Here is a 16,610-nt window from a genome sequence, read left to right as displayed (position 1 = left end):
AAAGTCAACAGCAAAGAAGGAGAGAAACGTATTAATTTGATATTAAAACTGAAAATAGTATCAGCTCTGATTACGTTGCCAAAATAATTTTTGTCAATTTAACGAGCACAAGCCAGAGTATACGTAAATATCAGTCAGAGATCGAGACGATCCCTGATCTCCGAGTGGATCCACCTGTGGTCGCGGGCACAGGTGTCGCAACGATTGACGCGACGACGTCTGCGGAGGGCACCGGTGGCGGGAGGGGGGGGGGCAGGCGGCCACACCGCGTGCCATCGACGCGTTCCACCGCACCGAGCGCGTTTCGTCTCGTTACGAGCGCGTTTGTCAGCGGACTGCGACACCAATTAACGCGCGGGGACCGCGTTTCATCCCCTCCCCCCTCGTCCCCCGCGGATATTTTGCATCGAAAATTGTTCCGGCTCACGGACATATTTAAGGAGCGTCCAATTTACTTGGGGGAACAGCTCGTGCTCCGCACGGGATTCACCCGTTTCTATAAATGTCGTTTCTTTCGAAGTTTCTAATTGTTCGAATTTTTGGAATTGTTAATTGGCAAACGCGACGGTGCGTGCCGGCGGTAACACCTCGGTTAACGCTCGGCCTCCCGATGGTTGGTCGACAAGTGGGAATCGATTGGGGAGGCCTCTGCGCCCCGCGTTATATCCCTTATTTATCGGTGTTTAATCATAGAGCCGTTTGATACTGACGGCAGAACTGGATTGATTGAAACGCTGGGAAACACAGTGTTGCTGGGATGACAGTGCGTCGACCGCATATTGCTTTTATCATAACGGCGGGCTACAAATAGCTCCGTTAACGTTCGCTTGTAAGCGCACGCCGTCAATGCGAATCAATCGCGTTTCGGTCTATCAAGATAGACGTAAATTTCAGCGTTTTCGCGTAAGAGAGAGAGAGAGAGAGAGAGAGACGCCGGTTCATTTTTAATATAAAACCGACTGATGTCCGAAGCACGTATTGCTCGAATAAATTTTTACCTATATAGAGACATTGACGGCAAAAAATGGCAGCAACTCGGAAAATGTTTACGCCTGAGATGGTGGTATAATTTACAAGCTGGAAAAGAGACTTTTATCCAACACGGTTAACATATTTATAAATTATTATTATAAAATATGTCGGAGGCAAGGGCGGGAAGAGAAAAATAATGCGTTTTCATGCGATGAGGCTATCTCTTTTGTTCCTCGCGCTTACGTAAAAGCAACACTCCCTTTATTACGCCACGGAAACAAGGTGTTCAACTTGAAATCGATACTCGCCACTTCGCAGCATCGTTGACGAGCCATGATTTTATTAACGAGCCCCTGGCTTCTTTGGAAACCTCCTCTTCTTTCTCTACCCTCGCCCCTCCCCCCATTCCCGTGTTTCTCCTCCTTTCATCGTCCTGCCATCGTGCTTACCGGTTCCCGGTTTGTGTGTGTCCCTCCCCGTTTCCGGCGAAACTCGACACTTCTCCTGGGACGCGATATTGATCGCGGTTTTGCGGCTGAAAAGATTACTGCGATCCGCGATAACGTTGCGCCGTGTACATACACACAACCCGTATATTCCGCTCGCGTTCGGAATTCTCGTTGCTCCTAGCTGAAGTTCCGCCCGGGCGAAGGAAACTAATTCGCTTCCCGAGTCATTATACGGGCGCGGGTAATCACCATCTAAAAAAAAAAATCGATTGTCGTGTGCCCGATCATGCGAGCTTCTGTTTTCAAAAGGTAGAAGGTAGAGATACTCTGTCGCTTATAAATATTTGCTCCGCATATTTTCGTGTTCTTCAAAGAGACGCGATCCTTAAAGGAATATTTTTATCTCGGCGTCAAAGCTAATAGATAAATATATAAATATAACAGACGATTCATCGCTGATCCCAAAATCCTAAAAAGAATTATCTAAGATAAGGGAGGCCGTAAATCGTGTGACGAACAAACACGAGCGGTTGTCGTTTATTCCTGGCCTTCTATTTTCGACGGTCAGATAGTTACGAGAAGTTTGCAGGCGGAAAATTTCGCATCGCGCGCACTTCAACGAACGATGAATTACGTGGAGCGCTCGTTCTTGCGCTCATTAGAAATTCCCGTAATTCCCTGAAGAAAATCAGAATTAGGCATCGGAATAGTTTCACGATGTTTCACCAGCGAGCACATGTCCCGCGCTGGTGGAACGTATCGGCCATTCGTAGAAAGTTAGCCTTGACCGAGAGCACAACCTACTTGTGGACTTGTGGTGCATCAGGAATGGAGTCGATCACCTTATCGGTGCACACGGTTATAATTGTCCGTGACGTGCAACATGAAACGTTAATAGATGAGTGATTTTTATCTTCCTCAACATCCGGTCCTCGACTACTCGTCGTTAAAGCCGGCGATCGTGTCCGGCGGTAATAAAATGACGAGACGATTGTCATCGGGCGGAATAAACCAGCCGCTATATGGAAATCGGACGCTGGATCAGTTGTCTATTCCCGATATCGCGGCCCCGAGATATCGCCGCTTCTCAGATAAGCGTTTCGCACACCCCGGCGATGGCCGATAATCATATCCCTATCGACCCGGCCTTCCGCCGTTAATTATTATTCTATATATTTTTTAATCATATTTTAACAGATATTTATATTATAAAAAAATAACTTCATCCGCCAGTGATTAAACCAAAATATTATTTTATTGCTCGACTAACTGGCACAATGCAAAAAGTATGCACTACGTTTCGGCTCAAGGTTCGAGCCCTTCTCAAGTGCGGTCTAATCGTCTAACGAATCGTCACATGACCGCACTTGAGAAGGGCTCGAACCTTGAGCCGAAACGTAGTGCATACTTTTTACATTATGCCAGTTAGACGAGCAATAAAATAATATTTTGATATTTATATTATATATATTTTTTATCATATACATTTAAAAATATGTAAAATTCAAGATGTAACCATTTGAGGGATTAATAACGAAAAATTAATTTTATTCGAACCAACAATTCTACTCGTTCGAACTTTACTTACAATCTTTCTCTTTCTAGATAATAAAGCCACGCGAATGGAAAGAGAGAAACTTCTAAAGTTAACAATTTTCTACATTTTAATTTCATGTTCTGACTCTTCCCCAAAGAGTTCTACAAAGAGTTCTATATATACTTGAATTGCTACAAGTTTATCTTTAAAAATCCGGCGTCCCCTTGAGAGTCCTGGGCAGCATCTCAAAGGATCGACAAGTATCATGGTTCAAATCGATCCTAATGGAAATAAATGAGTTACGAGCAATTTCTCTACAACGGAAACGTGAAGGAGGCACTCCGCATCTCTTTGGATCCTTATTTCCTAACGCTTTCAATCGCTCTCTTTGAAACCTATATATATCGGAAACTCTCGGGGAAACTCTTTTGGGGAAGTAGCCAGAATTCTGCCAATTATATTCAGAAATTCGAAAAAGCGCCGAGATTTTACAGAGACGGGAGGAAGGGAGGGGCTACTTGTCGTATACGGCTCGGAACGTTATCCGGTGCGTGATCATCGGTATCGCGATGCATAGCTCCGCTTTCTTGTTGCATCAATCAGCCATGACCTGCCTCAATGAGCCATCGTCAAGCGCGACAGGATCGGATTGGCCGCGTGACAATTCCGACAACGACGATTGCCAGAGAGATACGCGCCCGTTCGCGCAACGGCGAAACGCCGCGCCGTGCCCGCGGGGAAACGGATATTTTAATCACCGCGCTTGGAACAGAAACACCCGCAAAAACCCGCGTCCCAACGTAATGACTCGCCGATAAGATACGACCGAGTCATTAACTGGTTTCGTTAGTTTCAAGGGAAAAAAGGGGAAAGAAAGAACAACCAGTGGGTCGAGCAAATCTGCTCAATATTGAAAGCGCGGAACTGCCCTGTCACTTTAATTCCTTTTTACTTTTTGTTTTGCTGCAAATTTTTTTCTACAAAAATAGTTTTGTCAATTCACATGTGCTAACTATGATGAATAAAACAAATCTTACAAAAGTTACGTTTTACGTTGAAAAAGATCGACGTCTTTTTACAAGAAAAAACAGTTTTGTTTCTTTTAATATTGTATGTTATATCTTACTTTACATATTTTTTACAATATTTCCCGTCAGATATACGTTTGCAATGCAGCTGCCGGAAGGTATTTAAACGAATATGTATATGAAGCATATATTCGAATCGCACGTGACTCCGCGAGACAAAACGTGCATTCTGAAAAACGCAGCGGATTTTAATTATTTTAATTAGCCAGCGGGATAATAACTGTGTATTTCAATTATTTTAATTGAACGGTCGCGGCAAATGTATTGTACGGTGCACGCTTAAAAAACCGTCGGCAGATTTTGACGTGAACACGACGTGGATAAACGTTTGCACGACCTTCGCATCTACTCTCCAAGATAATCCTACGGTATCCACTAATATTACATTATAGTGATCATAGGAAAAACCAGCTAACATAATGTGACGCATCACGGAATATCCTGATTTTTTTCTTACGTTCCGAAGATCGTTGGCATAATTGTCATAATCACAACCAGCTGATACTTCTAATTGTCTAAGTTTTATTGCGGTATCATGTTCACACACGTAATTTTCTGAGGCATCGAACACGTTTTTATTTAAGAAATCTCTTTATAAGAATTTTCAGAGAATTTTTATAGAATTAGAGGAAACTTGAACTTACAAAGTTACTTAAGAGAAGTGTATTCCTCTTTTCCTCTCCCACGTAGAATCTGTCTCTCGGGGAGTGATTGGCTTTATAAACGACGCGCGAATAAGTAGAGTCATTAGTTAAGATAAAATTAATTCCTCTGCATAGAATACTAAGTCCATTTTTTCACCTTTGCTTTCAGAATCTCTGCGCGATTACAACGGACTCTCGGCGGATCTTTACAAGTCCTCGAATTATGACAAGCTCGCGCTGTCGCTCCTGTCGCCGCTGCCGAACGAGCAGGACTTCGCCATCAATGTCTGCACCCTCCTGTCGAACGAGGGCAAGCACACCCTGCGGCTCGACAAGTATCCCCGTCTGGTGAACATCCTCCTGGCGCACGCCGGCGTCTTCGACTCGCCTGGCACGCGACAACTCTTCATCGAGGTGTACTCACGTGTTCGTAACTACTCTATTAATTCCTTCTGGTCGGACGTGCTCGATTCCCAGGATGTGATAGACCTCACGAACGAGAGGACCTTCATGAAGAAGCCACCCAGCAGTCTGCCGACCTTCTCTAGACGGAAGACTCTCGAGAAGGAGAAGCAGAGCAAGCAGGACGTTGCTGCGTTGACAACGGAGAACGAGGAACCGACGCCGCCGATTGACGTCGAAGTGGTGAGAAAATATACATATCTTTACATATGTGAACTCTCTAAGAAACTTCATCGATCTCTTTTTCTGGTTTTCGAAGCTCTGAACACCGTTCGTCGTATGAATTACAGGTACCTCCAGATTGCCCACGGCTAGATTCGCTTGTCTTGCACTCGGACGAGAACTTGAAAGACCAGAACCAGAATTCCATCAAATTCGAGGAGGAGGACAAGGATCTGTTTTGCGTCGGTCGAACGTTAGGCACGCAGGATCCGTATGGGCAACGCGTGCTCCAAATCGCGTCGATCCTACGAAACCTCAGCTTCACGCCGGAGAACGCGACGATATTAGGCAGGAACCGGTGTTTCCTGCGATTCGTGCTGCTGTGCGTGAGAGCGAGGTGGAGCAATCTGCATCAGCTCGGCTTCGACATACTAGGGAACATTGCGAACGAAGTTATTTTAAAGGAGGCCGGAGAGAGGATAACAGACGTCGTCTTAACGTGTGTGGCCAAGGGGATCGAGTCCCAGGACAGGTTTATCGTTATATCCTGCTTGGAGGTGCTCAACAAGATCAGCCAGCAAGACAGTAACGAAGAAATTGTCACATTTGGTCTGGCAGATAATGTTTATGAACTCATATGCAGGTAAGTGTGTATATAAATATGTCTCTTCGTTTTGGCTGTTGCTTGACAGAAACTGATTAACTGTACAAATTCTCGTTAATTGATAAATGTAAAATATAGTAGTTAAATGAAAAGTATTGTACTTAATATTTGGGTAAACATCCTGTGACAGTTTTTCATGTCCAAAGTTTTGTGTTTTAATTTGAAACAAGAAAACTGTCGCACAAATAATTATAATATTTAATAATTTCATGAAAACTTAAATAATCACGAGTATTTTCAATGCATTGCGTCGTTGTAACGCGAGACTTCGTCGTGTTTCCTTGTAGATTTCTAGCTATGAGTGACGTAGCCCTCTTAGTGTATACCCTGGAATGTCTGTACGCTTTAACGTCACTGGGTGAGAGACCATGCACGAGCGTCGCGCGGGTACGCGGTGCCATTGACACGCTGGTCGCCCTCGTCACCGTGGAGGCACAGAGTTACGGCCCGAAGGCTTGTATTCTCATGCGAGTGGTCGAGACGGTGTCCACAGCAGCGGCGCAGCAGAACACCACCGGGCAAACCGCTGTCCCCGTCACCCCTACCACACCAGCCACAACGACTGCGCCCGCGTCCACTCCGTCTACGCCGGCTACGATCACTGCAACCCCGGCACCTGCCAGTCCAGCGTCTTCTCGACCGACGACTCCCGCCGCGACCTCGACCAAGTCGACAACGCACAGTACGTGATCGAAATCTTTCTTCGCCTTTTGTTAGGAATTGCAGATAGTTTTTTTTTTTACCAGCATTTTTGTTTCTTGTTTACGTAGAAGCGGTGGAGACAGCTAATGCGATCCAACAACAAAACGCGCATCAGCAAATCATTCAAGAGAATGAACAGTTCGCTCTGGGTTGGGTAAAAGCGACGTTTGAACTCGCACCCGGTATACGCATCGAACAGGAGGAGTTGTATAAAAAGTACCTCGGCTGCTGCACGAAAATCGGTAGACGAGGCGTGATAGCACCACTGCATTTTCCCAGATGCGTCAGGTGATTATCTCATGAGACATAAATCATCGCCGCGATATTTGTTGTGTCACGTAATATACGTATGTTTTAATACACGCTGTACACTGTCTGCGCAGATCCGTTTTCGGCAATATCGTGGGACCGAATCCATTGAAGGGCGAAAATACCGGCACCCAGTATTACGAAGGCATCCGTGTACGGGCCACACCCGCGCCGATCACTTATCCGAGCCAAACTATCGCTGCTGTCGCGACTAATACACTCCCGATTCCGGCGGTCAACACTACTCCAGTAAAGGTGCTTCCCGTTCAACAGCGTACAGTCAAGAATATAAGTCCCGCACCCGATAGCACGGCCGCTCCCCAGGTCGATAGTCCCGCCGCGTCGTCCGGGACGCAAACGACCTCCACCCCCGCGTCTCCCATCCTCAAGGCCCAATTGTCCGCACCGCCGAAACCCCCGTCCAACAACACCTCGAGCCAGTCCCAAAATCCAGTGACCAAGGTTGATTCTAAAAGTCAGGTGGGTCCGAATCCTAACTCTCTCTCTATACCATTCTCTATGCCATTCTCGTTTATGACCTTGGTTCTCACTTTCACGTTGTGTTGTAGCTTTATAACGCTATTCTTACTATTGGTTTTTCCCCCTTTAACACGAGCTAGAGCTACTTCCTTGTAACATACGGGTGAGAGAGTTCCCTTTGCATGCCTCGTGAATCCTCGACTTAGCTCTGTGATCGCCGAGTACCGTAGACGTATAGATAAGTAGAGTAACTGTAAGAGCAACATTCATTTCAGTTTTTTTTTCCTTGCGACAGATCTCAGATTATTTGCTGAATCTACTATTATATATAAAAATTTTACGTAGGATGAAATACTTTATACTTTCTATTCGCAATCATCGCTGCGGTCTTGGAAAAATATCGGCCAGAATTATCTCCAAGGAATCAATGTATTGTCTGTGATTTACGCTTGTCAAAACGCTTCTTCCGACTACGTAAACAATAGCCACGCTATAATATACGAGATATATCGCAGCATGTGTTCACGTAAACGCTTAAACTATACTTTCCGAAGCTATGATTCGCTGTGGTGGTTGAAATTTGTATGTTGCCTCCTTGTCGATTAGGTATCAGTGTCGCATCCGCATCTGAGCCAAGCGTTGCTAGCGAGCGGCTCCCAAACGCCGCAGCAGCAACAGCAGCAGCCGCAGCCGCAGCCGCAGCAACAGTTACAATGTCTCCAGGTAGTTGCTAAGGAAGACAATCGAAGTGGCACTACGTCGAGTTCCATAATAAAAAGCCTATTGGCTACTAAGGTAACAGTCAGCAGCGACTGCATGCCCAGTGCTGCTGCGACTTGTGTGTCTACCCCTACTGCCTGCGTAACAAACACTACTGCTAGCATCGCATCCAGCATCAGTGCCAACCAGCTAATAACCAGCAACCAGGTATCATTGTTGTATATTAACAAGTATAAGTAGTTCGTTTTTTTTTTGGAGTTCTTCTCTTTTTATCCATAAAGTACCAAATCAAAATTTCGAGAATCTTGTTTTCTTGATGTTTTAATGACGTTATATGAATATGTAATAAGAAAGTTAATTACATATGTGGTAGACAGCGTAATTTGAGTTAATCACATGCGTGCGTAAATTACAATTATCTTGTTATACTCAAGATAAATTTCAACTTTTTAGCAACTTTATTTATTATCTATTATAGGAATATTACAGAATCTCTCACCGAGATACTTTGTTTCTATTTTTTAGTAAATTTTTTAAGTAAATTATCACGGTATGCTATCTATGCAGGAGTATAATAAATATATGCATTTATGTTTTTTTTTTTACTACTACTTGTTAAAATGTCTGCTTATGATGTAGTGTTGGTTGATGTAATCAGACTTTGTTATGTACTTCCTTGTTCTTTTAAAATATGAATTCAGAGACCAGAAAATATCCTTTCTCCCTCCCTTCTTGGCGAATCTATTACGATATGAAGGAGATATTAGCGATATTTAACAGAGTGTTATTTTGAAATTTAAATGAGAGTACTCGTAACACATCAAGTACTAACAACAGCATGGTTTTCGATTGATGAATTCGATTTTTCTTCTGACATTTATTCCGTTACAAGTATAATAAAATCGATGAGCGCGCGAGAAGTGATACGATTGCGGGGAAAAACTTGGAAGTATTGATTTATGTTTCGCCGGTTAATATTATCACGAACATTCGCTAGGTTGCCCAACGTCAACAACAACAGAGGTTACTGCAGCAACAGATGACGGGTGTGATGCAGCCCGCTGCACCCGCGGCCACCCCGGCCACGATACTTCCAAAGACTCCCGTCAACGCTAAGCAGAAACCGGCAATCACACCCATTCCTGCCAAAAAGATACAAAGGCTCAACGGGGCCAAGTTTATTGTGACTAATAACTGCGAGAAGGTACGTCGCTTTTACAAGTTCGCCACTTGGCGAAGCTTTGCATGTATGATACCATGTTGTATCGAGCATCTCGTATGTTTCAGACTGAAGTAAACGATAACGACAATGCTAACCAAATTATCACGTCCACGACCACGTTGGTGAACTCGACTGAAAATCACATATCTTCCTCACCGGCGAAGGTCTGTCGTCCGCCCTTGACAACAACGGTCAATGTCGCCACCGCTACACCGAACAAGACAAATCAACGCATGACGTGCACTTCCATCGGCGAGGATTCGGATTCCACCAACAACTCTTTGGCGTCCAGCAGCGGTATCGGCGGTAGCAGGGACTGTTCCTTCAGGGTCGAGGAGGACAACATGCCGACGAGTTTCGAAGGTATCCTACTTAACGGCGCGCCGGCGAGCAACAACACGGACATCGACGCGCAGGAGGACGGCTCGTCCAAGGACTCGTCGAGCGTGGGTTCGAAGGATAAGCCGCTACAGAGCATGATGCTGGTGGACCTGCTCGAGAGAAAGGTCGATAAGGAGCCGATTTTGAACGGCGTGCTCAGTAAGAACTCTATTAACGAGAAAGAGATGGATCTGGTGGAGAATCACATCAAGAAGGTATTAAAAGAATCTCCCACCGAACTGAAGATAAAGCCCGAGGTAGAGAGCGGCAATGTTATACAGAACGAAGTGTCCGAGGATACCCTGATCGAGGCGCCGCGAGGAATCAAGAGATCGGCCAGCGAATCAGACGAGCTGGATATTAAGAAGCCGAAGTATTCCAACGGCACGATGTCCCCCGACCCAGCGGTCGACTCGACCACGGCGGAATCCACGGTATCGAGTATAAAATCCGAGGAGCAGGACGACGACAAGGACAGCGAGAAAGCGACTGTTTCCTCCACCGCGGCGAATCTCTATGCCGCTTTGGCAGCGGACTGCATAGAGGACGAGATGGACTTGGAAGAGCAAGTGAACGTTAATAAGGATACGATAAAGGATGAAGCGTCAGCGATGGCAACAGCACCGATGACGGCGACGGCGACGGCTACGACGACAGCGACAGCGGCAGTAGCTATGGCAGCAACAGCTACGGTACCAATGGCAGCGACAGCAACAGTGGCGGTGGCAACGGCGACTCCAGCTTCCCTTCCTCCTCCTCTTCATGTAAAGACGGAACCAACGTCAATTATCATGAAAGAAGAACCACCGACTATACACATCAAGGAAGAGCAGCCTCACATATTCATCAATCAGATCGCAAGCATCAATCAGGCGTCGCAGCCGCAACTACCGTCGCATCAGCAACAGCAGCAACAACTCATAGTGACAACGCCTAGGCAAATAGTCGTGCAGCAGGCGATCCCGACGAGCAACCAAGTAATTATTCCCACCACGGCGGTGAAGGGCAGGCCGCCTCCGCCTCAACCGCAGGTGCTTCTACAACAGAGCGCGGGCGGACAGCTGCAATACGTAGTGTCGGGCGGTGTACCTGGTCAGAACTACGTATTAGCACAGCCACAGACGGCCCTAGTACAGGGACAAGCGCAAACCGTTCTCGTGGCGCAGACGACGCAGCAACAGGGGACTGCTACCAAGACAATTATCATACTGCAACCGCAGGCCGCCGCGCAACCGACCCCGCAGAAGATGGTGGCAATGACGCCGCAGGGACAGCAAGTGGTCGTGACGCAGGTTCCTCGTCCGATTTTGCAGAGTCCGGCGCTCGGCAACATCCCGCCGCCCCTCGTACCCACATCCGCCACTATTCCGCAGGCCTCCATTATAGTCAACAGCTCGGTGGCGCAGACCAACTCGAACACGGTGACCGTCACGATCCCGGCGATGGCCCAGCAAACACCGGTATCCACCAGCGTGCCGTCCAGGGTGGTGACGCCTACTCCGGCGTCCACGCCACCGCCGACTAGGCCCACAACTCCGCATCAAGCGGCGGCTACTCACGGTCTGTCCGCCGTCAAACCGTCACCTGTCACTAAGGTCGTGAAAACGGTGAGTTCATCAACCTCCACCGAGCCGGAGTCGAAACCCTCCACAAGCCAACAGCAACACCAGACGCCACAGCCATTGCAGGAGAGCAAAACCATCACGATCAAAATCGATCCTAACGCTTACCTGTGTGAGTGGCGGGGCTGTCTTAGGTACGTTCAAAGATAAATTTTCGGAATTTACAATTTTATCAAGCGATTTCATGGAAGTTATCGAAATATTTTATGTCTATGGGACATTGCGAATTGACGAAAACTATCTCTTAAATAATTTTAGACAATTTAAAACACCGCACGAAGTCTATCTTCACGTTTGCGAAGCCCACTGTCCGACTGGTGGCGAGGAAATACTGTGTCTGTGGGCGAGCTGTGATGCTCTCAAGAGACGCAAGTTCTCGTTAATGACGCATCTATACGATAGGCACTGCAACGCGGACGTAAGTAATCTTGCATTTCACTCTCGTTGAGCTTTTATTGATCTTGAGGGAAATTATCGGATAGATGCTCGATACCGTGAGTTTTATATTCGCAACTTTTTTACCTTCGTAGACAATGTCGATGAGGAGGAAACAATTGACAGCGACGGGTAAAACCGAAGTCTCCACATCTACGCCCCCGACCCCGCATCATCCCGGATATGCACCCAACGCGGCATTCCACGCTATTAAACGGCATGCTCTGGAATTCGTTAATCCTAAGGAGCTAATGGTAAGTTTTCAAGATGTCATTTTGCAATTCCAAAACTTATTCGAGAATACAGAATTTAATTCTACTGTTCTGTTCGTTCTCTGTACGCATTTGATATTAACACATTGTACGCCGATCCTGCGGAATTTAAGCATTCGAGACGTTTACTATTGATTTTAGCGTAGCTCGATTTATGTATGCTTATTGTCAAATACTGATAGAATCGGATTTTGAAAAATATTACATGCCAAAAGTATTAATTGTCTTTGTTTTATTTTATATTTTTAATATATTTTCATCATTAAACTTTTAATTATTTGTTATTAAATTAAAGGTGAATAAATATTAAACGTTTAGTAAGAGATTTTTTTTATTAAATATCCATAAGGCAAAGAAGTCGCAAACACTTGCTCTTTAAACAGGGAAGGTAGCGTGCAATGTGTTAAATTCATATGTAAATGTCTTGACATAACTTTAATCAATACAAATGTACTTAATTAGAGATAAAAGATTGGCAAGATCATAAAATCGAAAGACATTAGGAGTAATATTTTTAGAATAATTACAATTTAGTAAAACACGATTTCATCTTCACTTTTATTTCCAAGTATTCACAAGTAAAGGTAAAATCATAGAATTTGAAAGAAAGAACAGAGTTCAAAACGTATTCTGTATGCGTCATACGGTCGTAAATCTAGACTAAGGCAAACTTTCTCCCTGCGATAGCAAACCGATAGCAAAAGATACACAAACTAGATAGATATACAATTTAATAATCTTATAACACACTTGATACACGTAAAACACGTCTCGAAATACACATGTTACAATCTTTCTCCCTGCCATGTTGATATTCTGTTGATGTAAAGTCGATTCCGTAAAAATCACCCGACAGTCTTCGATTCTGCAAATCTTTGACTGGCTAATTTTAACGAAATTTCTTGTTCTCTCTCTTGGCGAAGCAGCAAAGGCCGACCAAGCCCGCTGCAGCCACCTCAAGCTCTTCTTCCCCCAGACCTGGGCAAAATTCTCCACCAGAACAGGTAAAAATGTATTGAGAATTGAAAGGGAAATCACGACGCAGCTACAGCTCCTGTGCGCTGCCGTTGCTGTCGTCTCTCTGTGCTTTTTTTATTCTCTCTGTTTTTTTGCACACCATGTCATTCTCCCCCGAACCCCTCATTTGTTTTACCCTTCCGTCTTGTTATGGCATGTCTTTTTTAATTTTTGTTTCGACGTTACATTACGTAGCTAGCATTTCTTTATTTTATTTTTACATGCGTCGAACTTGCAATGCTCATATTAGGAGGGTGTTGGCACAGTGCTCGTTTCAACAGAGCAGCAAAGAGAAGCCGGACTCCCATTTACTAAGTAGATGTTGCTAGAGCCGTAGGCTTGAATATATATGTTTGTGTATATGTGTGCGTCCTTGTCGTATAGTTGTAACGTGGTTAAGGTGCAAGAATATGGATTCGTCGCCGTCTATAACGTGACATGTCGAATACATGATCCAGGACAGACGAAACTGCAGCTTCGCCGAGAAATTGCAGCGCTTCTTACACATTAACACGACTCCCATAACATTTGTAGAACAACATCATACAATTTGTGAAACTACGTACCACATCCATGCATTTTTCACGAGACCCTTTTTTTTTTTCTTAGCATCTGAAAAGTCAGTGATTTCATTTTGTTGTCCGCCATCAGTTGTCTTGTGTGTGAAAACGAGCGCGCTTGGACGATCGATTGTCAATGAGTGTGTCTTTATCTTGCAGGATGACAACGAAGGTCCAGTGACCAAAAGTATTCGCCTAACGGCAGCTCTCATTCTTAGAAACCTAGTCATATATTCAACACACGGTAGAAGGTAAGTCACGCTGCTCCCACGTTTTTATGCCGTTTTATTTAATTGCCGCGTCGCAATCTTTGGCTCATTCACGAATTATTTGCAGGCATCTTAGAGCGTACGAGCCCCACTTGGCAGGCGTGGCGTTAAGCAATGTCGAATCATCGAGAACAATCGCACAAGTCCTTTATGATATGAACGACCAGAGTAGCAGTAGCCATCATAGGTGACCTCTTGAATCAGGCCTCTAAAAGCTCTTTTAATCTTGCGAGCAGCGATCAACTTACATTATTTCGAATTACACGGGGAGAAAGCGAGTGCATAAGTTTATAGTCACTTGCCGTAGTGATTACATGCACATGGATGACTGTACATGCGTGCGTGCGTACGTGCCTATGTATGTGCGTGCGTGCGTGCGTGCGTGCGTGATGTGTGCCCATGCAATTTGAAGGACTGGAATTAGAGAAGAATGGTACCGAGGATAAATGTTCCATATATAGAAAAAAAGAGGCCTATAAACTTACTAGGCAAATCATTTTGCCAATTTAGATTATGATATGAACTGTAACTATAGTGAAATATACAATACAAAGACAGTTAGGTCAAATATGGAAAAGTGATAACGAGTTTGCAAGAGAAAAAAAGAGAGAAAGTGCGTGTGCGTGTGCGTGCGTGTGTGATAAAGAGCGAAAAAGATAGAAAGAGAGCGAGTGAATGAGCGAGAAAGAGAATGCGAGCGAGCGAGCGAGAGAGAGAGAGATGATATTTCAGATTTAATATTAATATTTATTTTCTCAACAAGAAAGGTGGAAAAAGTGTTTTTAGTAAACGTGTACAAAAAGGAACGAAGAAAATACTTTATGGACGTTATAGTTAATTATAATCAATATATTATAATTAATATTATATTATTCTATTATATTAATTATTATTGTATGTTTTTTTTCGTAAATCACCAAGGACCTAGGATAAAGAAAGAAAAACGAAATCTTTTTATGAAATGTATTTGTTAGGAATTTATGTTTTGCTTATAATTGCATATTGCAATTACATGGCTATATATATTATCGTCTCTCTTTGTTTTATTATTAACTAATCTAATCTATCGACAGAAATTAGTAAGATATAACAGTACATGCATCGGCATGCTAGCGAGTTCGTCATTACAGCAGAACATTCATATCACTGCATAAATCTAACGACGTCTAGTTTAGATCAGTTTTAGCTCGATGACTCCTAGCCATTCGACTTTCTGCGATGTGTCAGGATACTTAGAGGACAATTTTTTACGCTCGCTGAGTAATGCGGCATATCGTTAGACAAATTTATAAAATGACTTTGTCATTAGCGTGACTTCCAATCAAAAGAAATATCTTGCAAAAAGCGATCCCGAAACCAGCAGTATTGACAAATTAACGAGTTACGGAATGAGTAAGTAAATTTCCAACGTTCTTTATATCTGGATTTAAAAGGCCTAAGATCTTAGATTTTTATATGACGATTGTAATATTGAATTCTTTTTTCCTTTGATTCTTATTTAACTCGAGAATTTTATTACTAATCTAATCCGCGACTGCAATTGGAAGCATATTTCTTTTTCATTCTCATGGTAGAACGTAGTTGGCTCTCGGCTGATGCAAACGTATCGTACTTGGAACATCTCAATTGAACATGAATGATTATATAACAAATTTATGCAACAATAGACGAAATTTATTGTGATATCGTGTGAAATGCAATATATAATATTATTACAACGCATAATGACAAAGTTGTCTTTTGACGTAATACTCTAACATCGTTTGCTCTGGAAGATCGTAGAATTCTTTTCATATTACAGAGTGTCCGCGAAAAAAGAGGATACTATTAAAAATACTAATTTTCTCTGAACCGCACATCAAATAAAAATGATTGAAAGATTTGTCCATTATTTGGCTAATGGCTATGTAATTTATGTAAAATAAATCTTTATTTTATTTCGAACGGTTTAAAGCGTTAAAGTGACAAGTATTTTATGTTCTCGGACGTCACTACTTCGCGAACGGCGTAGATTGCATTTATCATTTATTAAATTGTTTGAGACACCACTACATTGCATGAAAGAGTAAGCTGATCATATTGAAGATATATACATACTTGTACATAATGCCTGTATTTCATTCATGATGTTAAAACCTCTGTGTAAATTTCTTAAGATTGTAAGTTTAATGCGTCTTTAAGAGAAACAAAGTAAATGATTCTTGTATTATAATAGATTGTGACAAGACATAGAAGTTGCAAGAAACGGATTTTTGTAATTATTTAACTGGTTCGGTGAAGAAAACAACTGAGGAATACGGTTTCGTCTTATATTACAAAACGGCCGTTTAAGGATAGACATAAAAAATATGATAATGGACCCTGTGCGAGCCTCTATTATGTATTTTATATATAAATATATAAAAACAAGTTTAATAGCTGACCGTTTTTAGGAGGACGAAAATCTTGTGAGAGGCTTTTTATTTTTATTATTTGTAATTATACCTAGTTTACATGTTCACCGTTTCGTACGATCATCGAGATCATAAATAAACATCTGTGTAAAGGAATAAAAGAACGATATAATAAATTACTAAATACGAAGGAGAATATGGGAAAAATATATAGACTGATTATTTGAGTTGTTCTTTCTCTCCGTCGTAT

The 16,610-nt window shown here is 43.3% G+C and overlaps 1 protein-coding gene across 6 annotated transcripts in view; it reads left to right on the top strand.

Annotated features, from left to right (window-relative positions):
• The window catches only part of Bap170 (Brahma associated protein 170kD), a 48,809-nt gene extending 32,240 nt beyond the window's left edge, over nucleotides 1-16,569 (top strand). The window contains exons 5-17 of one of the 6 annotated variants that reach the window (XM_071703541.1): nucleotides 4,860-5,335; nucleotides 5,443-5,957; nucleotides 6,266-6,660; nucleotides 6,749-6,968; nucleotides 7,064-7,469; nucleotides 8,076-8,264; nucleotides 9,187-9,393; nucleotides 9,477-11,548; nucleotides 11,673-11,832; nucleotides 11,945-12,103; nucleotides 13,045-13,125; nucleotides 13,858-13,949; nucleotides 14,035-16,569. In XM_071703541.1, coding sequence (XP_071559642.1) covers nucleotides 4,860-5,335; nucleotides 5,443-5,957; nucleotides 6,266-6,660; nucleotides 6,749-6,968; nucleotides 7,064-7,469; nucleotides 8,076-8,264; nucleotides 9,187-9,393; nucleotides 9,477-11,548; nucleotides 11,673-11,832; nucleotides 11,945-12,103; nucleotides 13,045-13,125; nucleotides 13,858-13,949; nucleotides 14,035-14,158 — 5,096 coding nt within the window. In that variant the 3' untranslated portion in view covers nucleotides 14,159-16,569. Of the gene's footprint in view, nucleotides 1-4,859; nucleotides 5,336-5,442; nucleotides 5,958-6,265; nucleotides 6,661-6,748; nucleotides 6,969-7,063; nucleotides 7,470-8,075; nucleotides 8,397-9,186; nucleotides 9,394-9,476; nucleotides 11,549-11,672; nucleotides 11,833-11,944; nucleotides 12,104-13,044; nucleotides 13,126-13,857; nucleotides 13,950-14,034 lie in introns of all 6 variants that reach the window. The other 5 variants (XM_071703538.1, XM_071703542.1, XM_071703539.1 and 2 more) reach the window with 5 other exon arrangements.
• Nucleotides 16,570-16,610: the final 41 nt, after the last annotated feature.

This window comes from Temnothorax nylanderi, unplaced genomic scaffold (assembly GCF_030848795.1).
Source record: "Temnothorax nylanderi isolate EJ_2023f unplaced genomic scaffold, tnyl_v1.0 TNYL_tig0035_pilon, whole genome shotgun sequence".
NCBI classification, from domain to species: domain Eukaryota; kingdom Metazoa; phylum Arthropoda; class Insecta; order Hymenoptera; family Formicidae; genus Temnothorax; species Temnothorax nylanderi.
This window is presented reverse-complemented; position numbering and strand designations above follow the sequence as displayed.